General features: G+C 41.7%; 1 protein-coding gene across 1 annotated transcript; it reads left to right on the plus strand.

Annotated features, from left to right (window-relative positions):
• Positions 1-19,703: 19,703 nt before the first annotated feature.
• Positions 19,704-21,110, plus strand: LOC132226190 (tripartite motif-containing protein 75-like). The gene has a single exon (XM_059681030.1). The coding sequence runs from the start codon at positions 19,704-19,706 to the stop codon at positions 21,108-21,110; it is 1,407 nt and encodes a 468-aa protein (XP_059537013.1).
• Positions 21,111-21,564: the final 454 nt, after the last annotated feature.

A 21,564-nucleotide genomic window follows, 5' to 3' on the forward strand; every position in this document is an offset into this window, starting at 1 on the left:
TTTTATTTAATTTAAATACTACAACTTAAGGAGAACAGATATAAATAACATTTTTGAAACGTAGCTATAGTAAAGTCATTAAAAATAATGTAGAGGTAGGTGAGATCCTATGAAACCACTTTAAATTTAGGGAAACAACAGAGAATGCCCTTAGCAATAAGTCTGAGCATTCAAATGTGAAGGTCCTCCTCTTACATAAAGTATGACAGAGTACAATAAATCTCTGAAATTAACATTATGTTTGGATGCTCCCACAGAGTGCAGTGCCAGAGATCCAAGACACGCCTGTGCTACTTCCTTCACCTGTGCTGCCTGGCGCTCGGTGAGTGCTCAGTGAATGTTAAGCCCCTTTTCTCTTTGCACTTTATGAAATATTTCCACACATCTCATTTTGTTTACTCTAAATATTAAGAAGAAAGTCACAAAGAATAAACTGTTATCATTCTCGCTGTATTGGTACATAAGCATTTTTACTCGTGGAAGCTGAGAATGCCTGGGTAATTCTGCAGTTCAGTCACTCTAACCTGAACGTTCTGGGTTTTCATTCTCACTGTAGTAATTGATCATGTGTTCCTATGGACATTTAGGTGTGATGATAAGAGAAACTCTGATAGGAAATGTCTTTCTGCTTGGAGTCCAAATGAAGCATGGACCCCACATAAGTACAGACGTGTGACACTTTTTCTGTAACGCAACTGAACTTGATGCAGTAGCTGAGGACACTACTGTTAATCCCTTCATCCTCCTGGTTGAGTGGGTGACCTTTTGTATTGCAAAATCATGCAGTTGTTTAATTTGACAGAGTTTTCCAAGAAAGTCTCATGGAAAGTCTCAGATGTGAGGTGGAGTTTCTATAACTGATAGCATTTTTGTAAGTTTAAAAAAAAATTTAAGGTTTATCAGACATGAAGGAAAGCAAAAGCATAGTGTGATCATGTCACACAAAGGAGGCCAATCTGCCAATAGTATGAAGGGAAGTGGGAGAAATTAAGGTTAACTAGATCCTCAAAGTTCAGACAATAGGGTATATTCACCAGGAAGAGTGTAAATTTTGACTATAAGCTTTTAAAGAAATATTTGGTTATTAAGAAGGGAAGAAACAATTTACAAGTAAAGCCACATAATCTTGCCTAAGCCATGTTTTTCTGCCTTTATTTCAGGCTCCTTCATTCTGTGAAAAGCAAAGGGGGGAAATCAATGACTGAGTAACTCAGGAGAACCACGACCTCATGTTCTCTAAACAAGAGTCGGAAGAGTAGTCCCCTAATCATACAGGTGAATTGTTCTTCCTTCAATTGGTGTCTGACAAGAATCTTAGAAACTAAGAAAATTTCCTTACTATATTAAATCCAGACTCTTACAAAATCAGAACCCTGTATATTATGAGATGGTTAAATAAAGCATCCTAACTTCTTGTATATAATTACCTATCAAAAACAGAATGGAATTCTGGGTAAGTCACAGTATCTACCAAAAAAAAACCCCCACAAAAAAACAAAGGAACCTTTATTGGATTTCATATCTATTAATACCTATATATTATACCTAATATCTATATTTTATTTGTTCATTCAATAAATATTTGTGAATTTCCTACTATATGCCAGACAATGGAGATATAGTATTTATACGACAGATATGATTCTTGACTTTATGGAACTTGTAATTTCCTGGGGAAAACAGGCATTAAGTTAAATAAATAATTGCATTCATGTTTACCTGTATAATTTTGTAAAAATATGAACAAATATCTTCTGAGGTAATATGCTAGGTGTAGAAGATACAAAAATAGCTGTCCTCAAGGAAGTGAACGTTGAACCTATCTAGCTGTGAATGTATTACATTAGCAACATGTTTCAGTTGTCACCCATAATATCCAATAATACTGTCTCCTCTGCCTGCTAACATGACTCAACTCAAATCCCCTTTCTCTTTGAATTCCCATCTCAATCCACTTGCACCAATGATAGAATGCTATCACTTCTTACCTCTGAAGGCTAATAAGGCCTGTGAATTCCTCCCCTTAAAGGAATTTCTCTGCCATATTGAACCTCAGCTGACATGAAACAGGCCAATTCATTCCTGCTTCAGAAAGCAGAGTGCAGCATTTTCTTTGATCTGAGGGTTTATGGAAACCATAAAATCTGAAAATCCTGTTCTAGAATATGGCACAGTAGAGAATTGAGCATAAAGCCTCTGAGTCAAAAGCTTTATGTCGACTTTTAACAAGAGATTTGGATTTTAAAAAAATGAGTTCCTCACATTTATTGTTTAGGCCTCTTTATGACAATGCAACTAAAGGCAATGTAACTAACACTGCTCTCAAAAATTTCAGAGGGACTATTTCTGAGTCATGAGATAAATACAATAAGAATGTACATTTCTCCAGTCCACCCCTCTAAAAATAGAGTAGGAAAGTCTCAAAGCACATAGTTCTCCATTGAAGTATATATAAAATTTTAGATTTCTGGGCCCTTAATTTTAGAGCTGCACAGTCATTCCTTGAACCTGTTAGCTGATAATCATTATTACAAGAAATCCAAATGCCAGTTCTACTAAAACTACAACAATTTGAGATATATTACTTTTATGTAATAATTTTAATAATAAATAACCTTTTTAAAATTCACTTGGGCTCCTCCAACTAAAAGAAAAGAAAAATATAAAACTCAAGTAGGCTTTTCTAAAAGATTCCATTGTCTCCCAAATTTCAAAATATGTATTTAAGTAAAATAATTTTTTAAACAAGTACTTAATCAAATGTGTTTTTTAAAAAATTGGTGGAATTGAGAGAAGAGATATTTGCATGGTGGGCTGGCAAACTGGTTTTCTGAACAATAAAACAAAACGAAACTAACTTTGATTTGAATTTTTTTTTTTAGTATAAATACTTCTATGATGGCCAACTTCAAGCTATCAACCTAAAATCACTGAACATAGTTTTAGGAAGAGATGTGCTCTCATGAGCCTGTGTAGACAGTTCCAGCACAGACGGGATGGGATGTTCCTTGGGGCTGGGTTGGGGGTGGGGGAGAGGAGAATAAATATTAATTTATTTTCTGTGAAAGGGCCCAAAGACTATATCCTCTCTGATGTAGTTCCCAGAAAATATAATTTTTGAAATTATACTTATGTTTAGTTTTATCACTTTATAAAAGTAAAGATTCCTTGTATAAACCTTTTCAATGCTGCACACTTTGATGTAATTTGGTTTTAAACATGGCAATCAATTTTCCCTAATGAGAAATATAGATAAAGATGTAAATGTTTGTTAGTAAGACATTGATATTAACAAGATTTGTGTTGACAAAATGGCTGAAGATGGTGGCATAAGTAATCGCTTATGCTTGTTGCCTCTCACAACCCCATCAAAATTACAACTAAACGGCAGAACAACTACCACCCAGAACCGCGGGAAAGCTGGCTGAGGGGAAGTTCCACAACCAGAGAGGTGAAGAGAGCGCACTGAGACCCATAAGAGGTGCGGAGGCGCGGAAGGTGCTGGCACCTGGATGTGCTGCTCTCTAAACTGGGAGGGAGAAAGCTCCCACTTGCTCTGAATTCCAGTTACGGGCAAGACTCTGGGGGACCCAGACACATACTGGGAGAAACTGGACTGTCTGGCATTGGGACAGGAATGTGAGGGCGCCTTACTCTTAAAGGTGCTTGCAGCAATCATTGTTCCTGCACATGTGTGTGGGACGTGGAGAACCAGGGACTTCTCTGGTTCAGGGAAGCCATTGCTGTTTGTTCCACCCTGGTGATTCCCAGAGACCCCGCCCCACCCAATTTACAACCCCACCTAAGCTGTGCGCATCAGCTTTTGCATATGAATGGCCTGTCCTTTCGCCTAAAACAAACTGTAGCTGGGTCAGAGAGCCCCAGAGATTCCAAAAGAAGGCCCACTATCTGGCAGCAGCAGCGTTCTTCCTTCACAGCTGGGCCTCATCTGGGCACTTCCAAACCCCACACAAAGAGGAGGAATCTGCAGATGGCTCTGTAGCTCCTGCTGGGTGGCCCCAGACAGTAGCTGACCTTGCACCTCCTTGGAGATGATAACGGATTACAACTCATCACATCCATAAGAGACACATGCAAGGGGCAGACTCAGTGAGCACCAAAGCCCTACTGAAGCAAGTCCTGCCCCATAAGGGTGTCTTCTTCGCAACAGATCTTCCAGTGTAGACACAGCTGGTTACCACAGCCAATTGGCCTAGAGGTCAATTCCTCCCAGTGATACCAAGAGCAATCAAGGGTTAACTACAACAAGACTGTGCACACAGCCCACAAAGGGGTGCACCAAGAGTGTCCACCTCAGGTGATTGGGTATGCTGAGCCACTGGGCCCTATAGGACACCAACCACACAAGGCCACTCTATCAACCCAAGGAGACTTAGCAGCTACCCAGTACATAGAAACAAACACAGGGAAGCAGCCAAAACACGGAGACAAAGAAACCGGTCACAAATGACAGAAATGGAGGAAAGCAAAATACTGGATATAGAGTTCAAAACCACGGTTATAAGGTTACTAAAAAATCTAGAAACCTCTGAGAAATTTAGTGAGACCCTCAAGGATATGAAAAAGGACCAACTAGAAATAAAGCATACACTGACTGAAATAAAGAATAATATACAGAGGTCCAACAGCAGATGAAAGGACCCCAAGAATCAAGTCAAAGATTTGAAATACGAAGAAGCAAAAAACACCCAACCAGAAAAGCAAAAAGAAAAAAGAATCCAAAAATATGAATATAGTGTAAGGAGCCTCTGGGACAACTTCAAGCATACCAACATCTGAATTATGGGGGTGCCAGAAGGAGAGAGAGAGCGCAAGATATTGAAAACATATTTGAAGAAATATTGACAGAAAACTTCCCCTACCTGGTGAAAGAAATAGACTTACAAGTCCAGGAAGCGCAGAGAACCCCAAACAAGAGGAATCCAAAGAGGACCACACCAAGACACATCATAATTAAACTGCCAAGGGCAAAAGACAAAGAGAGAATCTTAAAAGCAGCAAGAGAAAAACAGTTAGTTACCTAAAAGGGAGTACCCATACAACTGTCAGCTGATTTCTCAACAGAAACTATGCAGGCCAGAAGGGAGTGGCAAGAAATATACAAAGTGATGAATAGCAAGAACCTACAACCAAGATTACTCTACCCAGCAAAGCTATCATTCAGAGTTGATGGTCAGATAAAGAGCTTCATAGAGAAGAAAAAGCTAAAGGAGTTCATCACCATCAAACCAGTATTATATGAAATGCTGAAGGGTATTCTCTAAGAAGGGGAAGAAAAAGGTAAAGATAAAAATTATAAACAACAAAATGACAACAAATACATATCTATCAACAAATGAATCTAAAAATCAAGTGAATAAAAAATCTGAAGAACAGAATAAATTGCTGAATATAATAGAATCAGGGGCATAGAAATTGAGTGGACTGACAATTCTTGGGGTGGAAGGGGGTGTGGGGGTACAGGAAGAGATTGGACAAAAATCTTACTCCTATGGACGAGGGCAATAGGGGGGGGGTAAGGGCATGGGGTGAGGTGGGAACTGGGTGAAGGGGAGCTATGGGGGGAAAGAGAGGAACAACTGTAATAATCTGAACAAAGATTTATTTTAAAAAATAAAATAAATAAAAAGATTTGTGTTATTCATCTTGACAGTAATATTTCCATTCCATTGGACAAGGTAAATTTATAATACTCTCCATGACTTTCCACCAGATGGCAGACATCCCACAGCAACCTTACAAATGAGGCACATCATTTCTGCAAGGCTGAACAATAATTTTTGAAGATGGAAAGGGAAAGAAAAGCACATCTGATTAAACAAAAACAAATGCAGAAGTACATTTACAACTTGAACTGTACTCTTATCCCCCACCCTTCAGCATCACCTTTTTGGGGGGATATAGAGGGCATTATCCGACCGCTCTTCCTTAATATTTTCATTTGTGGAAACATGCACTTGAACATGGCTAAACCTGAACATTTGACCTTTCCATCTCCTCCAATTCCATGTCTCTTTCAGTCTTTACTTCCAGCTGCTCATCCCAAAAATGTGGAAATCATCTTTGGTACTTTTCTTACCTTCTATAGCTAATCCAGCATCAAATCCTATTGATTCTTGTCTATCATCTTTCCTTGGGATTACTGCACCATGGCCTTCTAACTCATCTCCCTTCTTCTATTTTCATTACAACAGAAACAGCATTGTTTAAAAAATATAAATTAAAAAAATAAATCAGAACATGTTTTGCTTTTTTTTTTACAAGTTTACTATACTATACTTTTAATTATTTTAGACTGTATTCTTTCTTTCTTTTTTTTTAATTTTTAATTAAATCTTTATTGTTCAGATTATTACATTTGTTCCTCTTTTTTTTTCCCCCCCATAACTCCCCTCCTCCCAGTTCCCGCCCCACCCTCCGCCCTCACTCCCCACCCACTGTCCTCATCCATAGGTGCACGATTTTTGTCCAGTCTCTTCCCACATCTCCCACACCCCTTTCCCCCCCAAGAATAGTCAGTCCATTCCCTTTCTATGTCCCTGATTCTATTATAATCACCAGTTCATTCTGTTCATCAGATTATTTATTCACTTGATTCTTAGATTCACTTGTTGATAGATGCATATTTGTTGTTCATAATTTGTATCTTTACCTTTTTCTTCCTCTTCCTCTTCTTAAAGGATACCTTTCAGCATTTCATATAATCCTGGTTTGGTGGTGATGAACTCCTTTAGCTTTTCCTTATCTCTGAAGCTCTTTATCTGACCTTTAGTTCTGAATGATAGCTTTGCTGGATAAAGTAATCTTGGTTGTAGGTTCTTGGTATTCATCACTTTGAATATTTCTTGCCACTCCCTTCTGTCCTGCAAAGTTTCTGTTGAGAAATCAGCTGACAGTCGTATGGGTATTCCCTTGTAGGTAACTGAGTTTCTTTCTCTTGCTGTTTTTAAGATTCTCTCTTTATCTTTTGCTCTTGGCATTTTAATTATGATGTGTCTTGGTGTGGTCCTCTTTGGATTCCTTTTGTTTGGGGTTCTCCGCGCTTCTTGGACCTGTAAGTCCATTTCTTTCACCAGGTGGGGGAAGTTTTCTGTCATTATTTCTTCAAATAGGTTTTCAATATCTTGCTCTCTCTCATCTTCTGGCACCCCTATAATTCTGATGTTGGTACGCTTGAAGCTGTCCCAGAGGCTCCTTACACTATCCTCGCATTTTTGGATTCTTTTTTCATTTTGCTTTTCCGGTTGGATGTTTTTTGCTTCCTCGCATTTCAAATCATTGACTTGATTCTTGCGCTCCTCTGGTCTGCTGTCGGGCGTCTGTATAATATTCGTTATTTCAGTCCGTGTGTGCTTAATTTCTAGTTGGTTCCCCAATATAAGATCGAGGGTCTTATTAGTTTTCGTGTAGATCTCATTAAGTTTATCGGCAGCTTCTAAACAGTTCTTGAGAGACCTTAAAAGTGTGGTTCTGAACTCTATTTCTTCCATTGACAATTTTGTCCTGTTTCTTTGTCTCCGCATTTTGTTATGCTTCCTTGGTGCACCCCCTAGTGGTCTTTGTTATCAGTCTTATAGATAAATCTTGATTGTTGTAGCTAATTCCAGGGAGGGTTTGACCTCCAGGCCAAGTGGCTATGAGAATCAACTGTTTCAGCAGTGAGAGAACTTCTGTCCTCTAGGGAGGTGCTAATCTAGCCTTTGCCTGAGGCTATCCGGCAAATGCCTCTGTGCAGGGCGTGGGCAGGGCGGGTCACACAGGATCAACAGGGTGGGTCAGAGAGAGCAGTTATGGCGGCTCTCAGTCCTGTCCCGAGGGGCTCTGCCTCTCTGAGTCCCAGCACCCGCTGCAAAGCTCGGAGAGAAAGCTGCACTCGCTCTGACCGAAGCCAGACAGTCACGCTTCTCCCGTTTGAGTCTGGGTCCCTAAAGACTCGCCCGGATCTGGAGCTCAGAGTCTGCGACTCCCTCCCGATTGAAAACGCCAACCGTGCCCTCCGCCGCCAGCCCGCTCCGCGCGCTCCGCACCTCAGAATTTGACTTCAGCACTGCGCCTCCTCTGAGTGTCCGTATGTGTTTCTCTTTCCTCCTAGTTGTAGGACTTCCACTCAGCCAGCGTTCCTGTGGTTCTGGGTGATGTCCGTTCCGTGTTTTAGTTTCACTTTTGAAGTAGTTGTTCAAAGCAGCAAACTCTGGCGTTAACCTATGCCGCCATCTTGGTTCTCCCCAGAACATGTTATTCTTTTGTTTAAATCCTTCAATGACTTCCATCAATCACTGTTGATTTTTTTTCTTTAAAGTAATTAGCTTTTAACTTCTTATAGCAAAGCCTCAGAATAAACTAATAAATGTGAGTAGATAAAAGCAAAAGCAATAGACTACAACATCCCACTGGACACAGCTACTTGGTTCTGTAGTGTAGTGCAGATGCTCTCAACAGAAAGTAAGTTGTTACTTTAGTGTCCTCAGGGTCAAAATCTGCATTCCACATACCACAGGAATATTATCTGCTTGTCTACCTCAGAGAGCGTAAAGGCCGATCTTAGAATTTTATTGTGAAGGTATAAAAGTCTCTCACGGGAAATTGTGACAGGAACTTTGGGATGATGGTTAGATCTGAAGACAATACTATGAAGAGTTTCTGACTAGAAAATGTTGAGATAAATCTGCCTTAGTCTCCTGGAAGGATTCTTCAATGTTTCAGTTACCTATAGCTGTGTAACAAACCCTCCCAGCTCAGTAACACAGCACAAGAGTCTATTTTTTATTATTGCCCCTCATGGTTCTTGGGGCTGATGGGCTTCCACTAGGCCCAGTCCCTTGTGGTTTCAGTAGAACTGTGGCCGAGTCATCTTAAGGCTTCCTTTCCTCATCCACAAGTGTACAGGAGGATGTGGGCTATTGGCTGGGACCTTGGCCAGAACATGTACACATAGCCTTTCTGTGTGGCCTGAGATTCCTCAGAATAACTCATCAATGTGGGAGCATAAAGGTCTAGCTATCTTGGCCCAACCTGGGACAGCTCTGAAGGGTCATTCCAGCTCTAGAGCTCTCTGTGGTACCATCCAAGGCTGTCATTGGAACTGGATCACAACTTGACTTCTCTCTCTGTCCACTTTTGCTTCCCTTCCCTTCCCTTCCCTTCCCTTCCCTTCCCTTCCCTCCCCTGCTCTCCCCTCCCCTCCCCTCCTTTTCCTTTCCTCTCTAAAAACAATAAAAAATATTTTTTAAAAAATAAAAGTTAAGGTTTTACAGTGGGGCTTCTACCCAACTTCCTGGTTTCCATGTTAATTTTTCCTGACAATGTAGCTCAGTCTTGGACCCCAGCTAGGGCCTTGACAACCTGCCTATCCATTTCTCACCCTCTTATCCTGATACCCAGACTATGTCACTGTCTCTCAGATGCTAGGTGAGCTTCTGCTTCAAACACTATTGGTCCCTCTGGAAAAACTATCACGGCCCCTCTGACAAATGCTTCCATAGTCTGGGAGGCAGTAATAATCATCTCATCCCCTCTTGGATGTGGGCCCCAGCCCAGATTAACCTTGCATTACCCACAACAGACCCTATTGTTGGGAACTCTTGAGCAGGCCAACAAAATCTGGCCAAGCTACTGGGTTTATTCTTCTCTTGTCCATTTCCACCTTCCTTTCCTTCTTCGCCTACTGGCTCATTCGTGGTCTACAGAAAGGGAAGATTGGAATGGAATAAGAGAAATTATTTAAATAAGATATTATTTAAATAAGATATTATTTAAATAAAAAGGTGGGGAAGTAATAAGAATAATTTTAGCTCCAGATATGTAAATGCTATGCATAGAAACTAGAAAGTAAAGTGATCCTGAAATTTTATTAGGAGAGGGGAGAATATAATTTCATACAGGCAATATGGAAATCAAATGGGATTCCGCTCTGTTTGAGCCCTGTCCCTTCTGCTTATTTACAGGTGATATGACTTTGTGCAAGTTTAAGCTCTCTGAGTCTCAATTTCCTCCTGTAAAATATGGGATTATGAAAATGTTTATTTTGCAGGGTTGTTATGAGGATTAAATAAAATAAGGCATGTGAAAATACTCCATTTTTGGAGAACCAAGATGGCGGCATAGGTTAACGCCAGAGTTTGCTGCTTTGAACAACTACTTCAAAAGTGAAACTAAAACACGGAACGGACATCACGCAGAACCACAGGAACGCTGGCTGAGTGGAAGTCCTACAACTAGGAGGAAAGAGAAACGCATACGGACACTCAGAGGAGGCGCAGTGCTGAAGTCAAATTCTGAGGTGCGGAGTGCGCGGAGCGGGCTGGCGGCGGAGGGCGTGGTTGTTGTTTTCAATCGGGAGGGAGTCGCAGACTCTGAGCTCCAGATACAGGCGAGTCTTTAGGGACCCAGGCTCAAACGGGAGAAGCGGGACTGTCTGGCTTCGGTCAGAGCGAGTGCAGCTTTCTCTCCGAGCCTTGCAGCGGGTGCTGGGACTCAGAGAGGCAGAGCCCCTGGGGACAGGACTGAGAGCCGCCATAACTGCTCTCTCTGGCCCACCCTGTTGATCCTGTGTGACCCGCCCTGCCCAAGCCCTGCACAGAGGCATTTACCGGATAGCCTCAGGCAAAGGCTAGATTAGCACCTCCCTAGAGGACAGAAGTTCTCTCACTGCTGACACAGCTGATTCTCATAGCCACTTGGCCTGGAGGTCAAACCCTCCCTGGAATTAGCTACAACAATCAAGATTTATCTATAAGACTGCAAACAAAGACCACTAGGGGGTGCACCAAAGAAGCATAACAAAATGCGGAGACAAAGAAACAGGACAAAATTGTCAATGGAAGAAATAGAGTTCAGAACCACACTTTTAAGGTCTCTCAAGAACTGTTTAGAAGCTGCCGATAGACTTAATGAGATCTACACGAAAACTAATAAGACCCTCGATCTTATATTGGGGAACCAACTAGAAATTAAGCACACACGGTCTGAAATAACGAATATTAAACAGACGCCCGACAGCAGACCAGAGGAGCGCAAGAATCAAGTCAATGATTTGAATTGCGAGGAAGCAAAAAACATCCAACCGGAAAAGCAAAATGAAAAAAGAATCCAAAAATGCGAGGATAGTGTAAGGAGCCTCTGGGACAGCTTCAAGCGTACCAACATCAGAATTATAGGGGTGCCAGAAGATGAGAGAGAGCAAGATATTGAAAACCTATTTGAAGAAATAATGACAGAAAACTTCCCCCACCTGGTGAAAGAAATGGACTTACAGGTCCAAGAAGCGCGGAGAACCCCAAACAAAAGGAATCCAAAGAGGACCACACCAAGACACATCATAATTAAAATGCCAAGAGCAAAAGATAAAGAGAGAATCTTAAAAACAGCAAGAGAAAGTAACTCAGTTACCTACAAGGGAATACCCATACGACTGTCAGCTGATTTCTCAACAGAAACTTTGCAGGCCAGAAGGGAGTGGCAAGAAATATTCAAAGTGATGAATACCAAGAACCTACAACCAAGATTACTTTATCCAGCAAAGCTATCATTCAGAATTGAAGGTCAGATAAAGAGCTTCAGAGATAAGGAAAAGCTAAAGGAGTTCATCACCACCAAACCAGGATTATATGAAATGCTGAAAGGTATCCTTTAAGAAGAGGAAGAGGAAGAAAAAGGTAAAGATACAAATTATGAACAACAAATATGCATCTATCAACAAGTGAATCTAAGAATCAAGTGAATAAATAATCTGATGAACAGAATGAACTGTTGATTATAATAGAATCAGGGACATAGAAAGGGAATGGACTGACTATTCTTGGGGGGGAAAGGGGTGTGGGAGATGTGGGAAGAGACTGGACAAAAATCGTGCACCTATGGATGAGGACAGTGGGTGGGGAGTGAGGGCGGAGGGTGGGGCGGGAACTGGGAGGAGGGGAGTTATGGGGGGAAAAAAAAAAGAGGAACAAATGTAATAATCTGAACAATAAAGATTTAATTAAAAAAAAAAAAAAAAAAAAGAAAATACTCCATTTTTGGGTGGTACTTGTACCACCCACGACCATTCTTAGATTAAAAGTTGAAACGTAAAATGTGTGGGCTAGATTTGGCTCAAAGATAAATTTTGTTTGGCCTTGTGCCAGGAGGTCCCCAAGACTACCCCCAGGTTCAATGATTCACTAGGAGGAATTATAGGACTAAACATGGAATTATAGGACTAAATTGGGTCTCTGAATGGTTTGCCTCAAAAGAAGAAAAGTTCTATTGGGATGGTATCCACAAATTACTTGAAAGATGGGGGAAATGTGTAGCTAAGCCAGTTTTATTCATGGCTATGATTTATGACAGCAAAGGATACAAAAGCAAATGAGCAAAAGGAGAAGCACATGGGGCAAAGTCCAGGGTAAACCAGGTGCAAGCTTAATGGGTCCCCTGGAGTCACACGGGACCTGCTCAATTGCCCCAGCAGTAAGTAACTAGCAACAACACAGTAAAATGCTGCCAGCCAAGAAGCTTGTTAGCTACTCAGCACCAGGTTTTCATCTGGCCATGTAAGCAGGCTCCTCCAGGCACATACCAAAACTCTCAGGTGCGCAGGATAAACCCTGTTGTTTGTACAAAGAGTTTGGGCCCCACGAGTCACTCTTATCAGTTCCAGGAATGGTGGGAACTTTCCCCAAATTCAAGTTTCCAGATGCCAGTCAAGGGTCAGTCATATAAGTAGGCCTTTCTAAGAACAAGCAGTTAGGCCTGCTATGTTAACCCTTTTTTGCACAGGCCTGCACAGGTTTGCCCATGCAGTATTTTTTCTTTCTTTCTTTCTTTCTTTCTTTCTTTCTTTCTTTCTTTCTTTCTTTCTTTCTTTCTTTCTTTCTTTCTTTCTTTCTTTCTTTCTTCCTTCCTTCCTTCCTTCCTTCCTTCCTTCCTTCCTTCCTTCCTTCCTTTCTTTCTTTCTTTCTTTCTTTCTTTCTTCCTTTCTCCCTTCCTTCCTTCCTTCCTTCCTTCCTTCCTTCCTTCCTTCCTTCCTTCCTTCCTTCCTTCCTTATTCTACTGGGCCTTGCATTTTAGTTGGGGTGAGAGAGAGAGAGAATAAATGGCTACATTAATGAAATATATAATATTTCAGGTGATGATATGTGCTGTGAAGGAAAGTAGCAGGGAAGGAGAATAGAGATTAATGGGGAGGAGGAGTGCTATAATTTTATCTGGGGTTATCAGAAAAGGCCTTGCTGAGAAGAGGACATTTGAATTGAAGAAGATTAGAGAATGAACTCTGTAGATATCTGGGTTAGGAGGGAAAGGAAAAAGCAGTGCATAAGTGGATTTGAACCTTGCACAGTGAACTGGAGGAAAGTAGAAAATGAGGTCAGAGTGTAAAAATGTCTTGTAAGCTATTGACTTTGATTTTACATTGAGTTGAGAAGCCATTTGAGCAGTTGAGTAGAGTTTGAGCAGAGTAGTGCCTTAATCTAGTTGACATTTAAAACTGAAGGAAGAAAACATCAGGTAAGAGATAGTGGAATAGCCCTGGCCTGTGTGGTTCAGTTGGTTGAGCATCCTCCTATGCACTGAGAGATCACTGGTTCAATTCTCAATCAGGGTACACACCCATTTTTTTTAGGCTCAATTCCCCATAGGGGGCATGCAGGAGCAGCCACGGGGTGGTTCTCTCTCATCAGCATTTCTCTTGCTCTCCCTCTCCATTTCTCTTTCCCTCTAAAATCAATAAAAACATTTTTAAAAAGAGAGGTAGTTCAATAATCCAGAGTAGAGATGTTCATAGTTCAGATCAAAGTGATGACAGTGGACTTGGTTAAAAATGGTTAGATTCTGGCTAAATTTTGAAGGTAGTGCCACCATGATTGAATTGGAAGGATGGAGTTGCCATTAACTGAGATGGAGAAAACTGTGGGAGGAACTGGTTTGTAGGAGAAAATAGGAGTTTCATTTTAGAGAACTAAATTTGAGACATCTTTTATGACTCAAAGTGGAGATGTTATAAACTGTTGAATATATTAGTGTGGAATTCAGGTGAGAGTTCTTGGCTGGAGAGTTATTAGTATGTAAGTGGTATTCAAAGCTACGAGCCTGGATGAGATCATTGAAGGAGAGAGAATACAGAAGATAAAAGTTCCAAGAATGAGTACTTCAATGTTTAGATGTTAGGGTGATGACACAGAATCAGCAAAGGAGACTGGAGTCTGAGAAGAATCAGCCAATGAGACAGGAGACAATCTAAAAGAATGAGGTATCCTGGAAGCAAAAAGAAAAAAGTGCCCCAAGGTGGGGTGGGGGAAGAGGTCACCCTGTCAAATGAAGAGAGGTAAAGTAAAAATAAGGACTGGCCTTTGGATTTAACTATGTAGAGGCCTTGTCAGGAGCAGTTTAAGGTGAAGAAAACCCCACTAGAGTCTGTTCAAGAGAAACTGAGAAGAAAGGAATTTGAAAACAACTAATATGAATAATAACAACACAGTTTGTTTCTATGTGTTTTGCAATGAAAGAGAGCAGAGAAATGGGGCAATAGCTAGAAGAAGAATATCAAGAGAAGATTTTTTAAAAATATGTTTTTATTTATTTGAGAGAGAGAGGAAAGGAGAGGGAGAGAGAGAGAAACATCAATGAGAGAGAGAAAAATTGACTGCTGCCTCCTGCATGCCCCCTACTAGGCATCAAGCCTGCAACCTGACATGTGCCCTGACCAAAAATTAAAGGGGCAACCTCTGGGTGCACTGGACGATGCTCAGCCAATTGAGCCACACCAGCCAGGGCACAAGATTCTTTTTTTTAATGGGAAAAATTTATGTGTTGATAGAATGAGCCAATGGAGAGAGGAAAGAGCTGATGTAGGAGAGTAAAGGCAGAATTCATGGAGCAAAGTTCTTGAGGAGACATGCAAAAACAACAGATGCTCATTACAAAAACATATGGGACATTTTAGAAAAACAGATGTTTTTTGAGAGGCAAACAAGCATTTATTTGAGATCAATAAGAATAGCTATTTGGGAATCATTGATTCAGGCAGAAGCCCAAATAATGTTCCAATTAGGAGACAAAGGCAATGGGTAATCATGAGAAAGGAAAAGGGAACAATTGCATCCATCACTAGAAGAAAGGCATTTATATTGATGCAGATAACATAATGTAGTGAAGTTAATTCTAAATAGTGTTTTTCACTTTCAGTCTGATAGTCATCAGCCCAGTAGTCATAATATCTGTTTTCTTATTATTTTTGAAAACAGTCCTTTTGCTAGGCACATGGTTACTTTAGGCCTAGTCCAAAGGTTATTTTTTCCTGTTTTAACATTACATAACTTTGAGGCACAAGAAGTGCAAGGCATTTCCTCTGGCATGGAAGCTCTGGCTTCATTTTAAAGTGGCTCTGGCTTGGACGGTGTGGCTCAGTGGTTGAGCATCGTCCCATGAACCAAGAGATCACTGGTTCAGGGCACATACCTGGGCTCGATCCCTGGTGGGGGGCATGCAGGAGACAGCCAATTGATGTTTTTCTCTCATCAATGTTTCTATTCCTATATCCCTCTCCCTTCCTCTCTCTCTAAAAAAAATCAATTAAAACATATTTAAGAATAAATAAATAAAGTGCATCAGTTTATATATCTGTTTACATTATGAAAGATCCTATCTAATAAAGAGGTAATATGCAAATTGACCATCACTCCAACACACAAGATTGCTGCTCCCATGTGGACACAAGATGGCCACCACAAGATGGTTGGCAGGGGAGGGCAGTTGTGGGTGATCAGGCCAGCAGGGGAGGGCACTTGGGAGAAACCAGGCCTGAAAGGGAGGGCAGTTAGGGGCAATCAGGCAGGCAAGTGGTTTGAAGCCAGCAATCCTGGATTGTGAGAGGGATGTTTGACTGCCCAGCGGGATCGGGCCTAAACCGGCAGTCGGACATCCCTCGAGGGGTTCCAGATTGGAGAGGGTGCAGGCTGGGCTGAGGGACACACTCTTCCCCGCTCCCCCCCTCCCCCCCCCCCCCGCATGAATTTCGTGCACTGGGCCTCTAGTAACATAGAGAAAAGTGTAGACTTCTGCTTCAGGCTTTTGTCATATTTGAATGAATTTTGTGAATGGATGTTCCATACACAAAATAAGTTAGTATTAGAGAATACAAAATTTTAAATTGAATTTATAAAACACATGTTCATAGCAGGGACTTGTTCGTTGCAGCATTGTTTGTAAACTAGAAATAATTCACGTGTCCATCAAGGGAGGAATGGATATATCGTGATACAATCATTCAATGGAATACTATTCTGCAATAAAATGGAATAAATTCCTGATACATAGCAACAATATGGATGGATCTCAAAAACATGCTGGGTGATGGAAAGAGTACATACTGTGTGATTCCAGTATGTGAACTTCTAGAACAAACAATTCTAATCTATAATGATAGAAACTGGATCATTGATTGCTAAGACAGGGAGTGGGGGTGGTGAGGGAATTGACTGCAAAGGGACACAAGAGGACATTTTGGAGCAATGGAAATGTTCTTGAACAGGGTAGTGGTTATGTGGGTAGATACATTTGTCAACAGTTTTCAACTTGAAATGGATGCACTGAATTACTTACAAATTACACCTTAACAAGTTAGATTTTAAAAAAAGAAAAATCATTCCAAATGTTGGTCTTTAACTTAAGTAAATTATTATTATTATTATTATTATTATTATTATTATTATTTTAGCCTTAGAGAATTAAAAAAAATGGTTGCTGTTGTGGTAAATAATTTAATTGGAAATTCAATAATTCCTTCATTTTTTTCTTTCTGTGAATTTTTGTTTTTGCTTAATCCCTTCACCATTTTCACCCAACTCCCAACCTTCTGACAGCTGTCAGTCTGTTTTCTGTTTCTATGATTCTATTTCTATTTTGTTTATTAGATTCCACATATAAGTGAAATCATACGGTATTTGACTTTCTCTGACTGGCTTATTTCACTTAGCATAATAATCTCCAGATCCATCCATGCTGTCACAAAAGGTAAGATTTCTTTCTTTTTTTAGGGCTGCATAAATATACCACAGCTTGTTTATCTACTCATCTACTGATCTGGAACTTTATCTACTCATCTGGAAACTTGGGCTGTTTCCAGATCTTGGCTATTGTAAATAATACTGCCATGAACATAGGGGTACATACATTCTTTCAAATTAGTGTTTTGGGTTTCTTGGGATATATTACCAGAAGTGGAATCACTGGATCATAAGGCGGTTCCATTTTTAACTTTTTGAGGAAACTCCATACTGTTTTTCATGTGGTTGCACTAATCTCCATTCCCTCTAACAAAATTTCTTCATTTCAGAAACATCTTTTTCTTCAATTAAATTCATGTACTATTGTATAAGTTGAATACTTTTAAATAAAACTAGCTTTAAGATTTTGATTTTATAAAAGCATATTTATATATACTTTTTTGTAGATATACCAAAAAATGACTTCATCAATGTTTACCTAATGCTAAAAGTTATCTTTGAACTTAAGATATTTCAAAATTTTTTCCCTTTTGGCGTTTCGGAACAGAGAGGAGCCGTCTGCTGCTGGTGAGTCCGGAGATGGGACCAAGTGGGTGCGGGAGGCCCGAGTGAGGAAGACCTGTGGGTTCCTGAGCACCTGAGCAGTGCCCCGCTGAGAGACATGCACCTCTAAAGGGAACCCAAACTCGGGATTGGCTTATTTTAAAACACAAGCGGTTAATTATGTTTTCCTGGCCCCCGTCCGAACCTTAAGTCACCTAAATGCCTTATCAAATGTCAGATATCCAGATCTGACCCCGAGGAGTCAGGAGGGGAACATTCGTATGGGGGAAAGCCAAGGCGAAGGTCCGCAAACACCGGCTGCACAGAGTTGCCCAGAGCCAGGGGCGGTAAAAACCTCGCTTTCTGTGCAGCGGCCCTGGAAGGGCCCAGTCGGCACTTCGCGGGGGAATTCTAATGCGGGTTCAGGTTATTTTAGGGCCCATGCTTTCATTATGGTTCGGGACCTTCCTAAGCCATCAAATGCTTTTGCTAAAATTTCGGAAACCAGGATCTCAACCTGAACAAAGGGGATGACAAAGGCCTCACGGTGCTGGTCAGAAACTGCATGTGGACTTCCTTCCCTTATGTCTCAGTGAGGCTGGGTTTGAGTACAGGCAGAGATAGGTGAGAGTGTTTGTGTGTAGGACAGGGGTGAGGTTAGAGCCGTGGGCCTGAATCCCAGATACTCAGAACCAGATTGACTGGACCTTCCTTAATCGGCCTGGAGAGAGCCACCCACAGCATAAGCAGGTGGTCCAAAGTCACTCAGTCCCTAATGGAGACCCAGAGACCAGGCCAGTATTTAGTTATTTAACAGCTTTAGCCAGGGCTTGGGGACACATGGCGACATTCACGGGGAGATGATAGTAATGGAGAATTGAAATCTTCCCAATGTGTGTTAATTTGCAACCTGAGTTGAAAAAATTTATGCCCTTGACTGGAATGGAACCTGAGACCCTTAATGGATTTTTTTTTTTTTTTAAATATGAAACTGCCTTGGAAATGCTATCACTGGTTAACTGCTACTAGTTAATCCGATCAACAAAAGTTTTTTTTTAATCTTTTCAATAGCATGTGATTGTTGTTTGTGAGCACTGTCACACCCCTAGCAAAGTTAGCACTCTATTCTTTTTTTTTTCAATCCTCACCTGAGGGTATTATGTCATCGCTTTTTAGAGGTAGAAGAGAGAGGGAAAGACCTAGAGAAAGCAGGATGTGAGGGAAACCCATCCATTGGTTGCCTCCTGCACATGCCTGTCCAGGGACCAGGAAGGGGAGGAGTCTGCAACCAAGCTAGGGGCCCTTGAATGGAATGGAACCTGAACCCTTAGGTCTGCAGGTTGAGGTTCTATCCACTGAACCAAACCGGTTAGGGCTCAACCCTAGAAATTAAAAAAAAAAAAAAAAATGCCCTGCCGGCATGGCTCAGTGGTTAAGTGTAGACCTATGAACCCAGAGGTCTCTGGTTGGATTCCCGTCAGGGCCAACATCAGGGTTGTGGGCTCCATCCCCAATGAGGGGCGTGCAGGAGGCAGCAAATCAATGATTCTCTCTCATCATTGATGTTTCTATGTCTCTCTCCCTCTGCCTACCTCTCTGAAATAAATAAAAATGTATTTTAAAAAAATAAGTAAATAAATAAGTGGTGTTGACAGGATCAAAAGAGAATACCAGGGGCAAATTAGATCCTGTCTATTAACAGTTAATCCTCTCTGGCTTCAGGAAAGCACTGAAAATCCTCTTACTTTGGTTCATCCCTCCCCCCTGGGGGAGGAACCACTGGACTTTGGTGGGCGTGGCTAATAACTGGGTCCTTCTAATGGTGTATATATACCAGAGTCAGGCCATGGCTCCCGCAGTGCTGTGCCAGACTGTCTAGACGAGAGAGCCTTGTGGGAGGTTCTCCTTTCGCTTTCGGCGCTACGGACTGGACAAGAGCCGTCTGCTCCTGGAACCAATCAGTACTGAAGAGTCATCGTTGCTCTCTGACCAAGAGAATTGCTGAACTTGGATTCATATCCTCTGAGCTGCCAAGGACAGTAGTCCTCCAACTACTTTGATTGGCTGCAGGTGGGCAGTGGACCTCCTCTGGGCACCTACCTCTGTAGCTAAGGACCTCACAGGACACCAGGGGCTGACCTTAATTGACCAAGAGAAATGGCAGGTGAAGGAGCTGTGGCAAAACTCCAGACAGAAATCAACTGTCCCATCTGCCTGGGTAACCTGAGAGACCCTGTCACCATCGAATGTGGGCACAACTTCTGCCGTTCCTGCATCGAGAGGTCCTGGGCTGATGTGCAGGACAGGTTCCCTTGCCCTGTGTGCCGTCACCCATGCAAAGAGAGGCACCTGTGGAGCAACACTCAGCTGGGAAGGATGGTTGACATGGCCAAGCTCCTCCAGATCACTGGGGCCAAGATGAAGCAGCAGGAAGAGAGGCGCTTGTGTGAGAAGCACAGCCAGGCCCTGACCCTCTTCTGCGAAGAGGACCGAGAGCTGTTGTGTCCCCTGTGCACTCAGCCCCCTGACCACCAGGGCCACCACGTGAGGCCCGTGGAGGAGGCTGCCTCTCATCACAGGCAGAAGCTCAGGAGTTACATTGAGCCCCTGAAGGAGCAGCTGGCAGACCTTCAGAAACTATTAGCCACTCAAGACAGGCAACGATCAGAAGTGAGAGAAAAGGTGGAAAAGCAGAGAGAAAGGTTAGCCTCTGAATATGAGAGTGTGATAGCATCCATAGAATGTGAGCAAGCGGCAGTTCTCTCAAGGCTAGCTGCACAAGAGCAACACATTCTACGGAATCTCACTGCAAACAAAGCTGCATTTTCAGACCGCATTTCCAAACTTAGAGTTCTACGCAAGGAGATGGCAGAGACGAGTGTGGTGTCAGATGTGAAATTGCTGATGAACATCAAGAGTGTCCTTCACCGCTGTGATCACCTAGAACCTCCAGATGTCTATTGCTTCAAGTATAAGAGAGAAGAATTCAGTCTTCCGCCACAGTGTTCGGCCCTGCTGCAAATCATGCAGACATTTAGAGAAGAAGTTACTCTGGATCCCGAAACTGCACATGCTCATCTGCTTGTGTCTGAGGATAAAAAGTCTGTGACATTTGTGAGGAAAAAGCAAGGAGTTCATCGGAATCCAAAGGGATTTGCAGACAACGCAGTTGTCCTGGGTTCTGAAGGGTTTGACTGTGGCCGACATTACTGGGAGGTCCAGGTGGATGACAAGCCTGAGTGGGCCATGGGGGTCTGTAAAGACTCCCTTGCTAAGGAGAGAAAGCAGCCCCTGCTCAGACAGGAGAAGAGATGTTGGGCGATTCAGCTGCAGGATGGTGACTATGTGGCTCGAGGGCCTGTTCCTGTCACCCTTGTGCTGCAGGAAAGGCCCAGAGGGATTGGCATCTACCTGGACTATGAGATGGGTCACGTTTCCTTTTACAGTTTGAATGACATGTCTCACATCCATTCCTTCAGGGATACTTTTTCTGAGGTGCTAAAGCCTTACTTCTATGTCGGATGTGATCCCAAACCTCTTACCATCCCTGCTTTAAGAGATTAGGAAGGATAAACTGTCACTTTGCTTCATTTTCTTCCTGTGATGTGTAGGCAGTAGGTAGAATTTTTTTTAATTATAATTTTATTGTTACTTTATTTTTTAATATATTTTTGTAGATGTCGGAGGGAAGGAAGAGGGAGAAGGATGGAAACATCAGTGATGAGAGAGAAACATTGATTGGCTGCCTCTGCACACTCTCTACTCTGGATCCAGCCTCCAACCGAGGCATGTGCTTTTAACTGAATTGAACCCAGAATCTTTCAGTCCACAGGATGAAGCTCTATCCATTGAGCTAAACCAGCTGGACCTTATTTTTACTATATATATATATATATATATATATATATATATATATATATATATAGTTGAAAGTATTACCTGGTTTTTGTGGGTAGGATTTTATATACAGGTATCAGTGATCTAGCATCAAAATTTTTTCTTTGGTTGTGTTGATTTT

The sequence above is a fragment of the Myotis daubentonii genome, chromosome 2 (assembly GCF_963259705.1).
Source record: "Myotis daubentonii chromosome 2, mMyoDau2.1, whole genome shotgun sequence".
NCBI lineage: Eukaryota > Metazoa > Chordata > Mammalia > Chiroptera > Vespertilionidae > Myotis > Myotis daubentonii.

Coding starts and splice junctions, on each gene's coding strand:
- LOC132226190 (XM_059681030.1), top strand. CDS start 19,704: ATGGCAGGTGAAGGAGCTGTGGCAAAACTCCAGACAGAAATCAACTGT.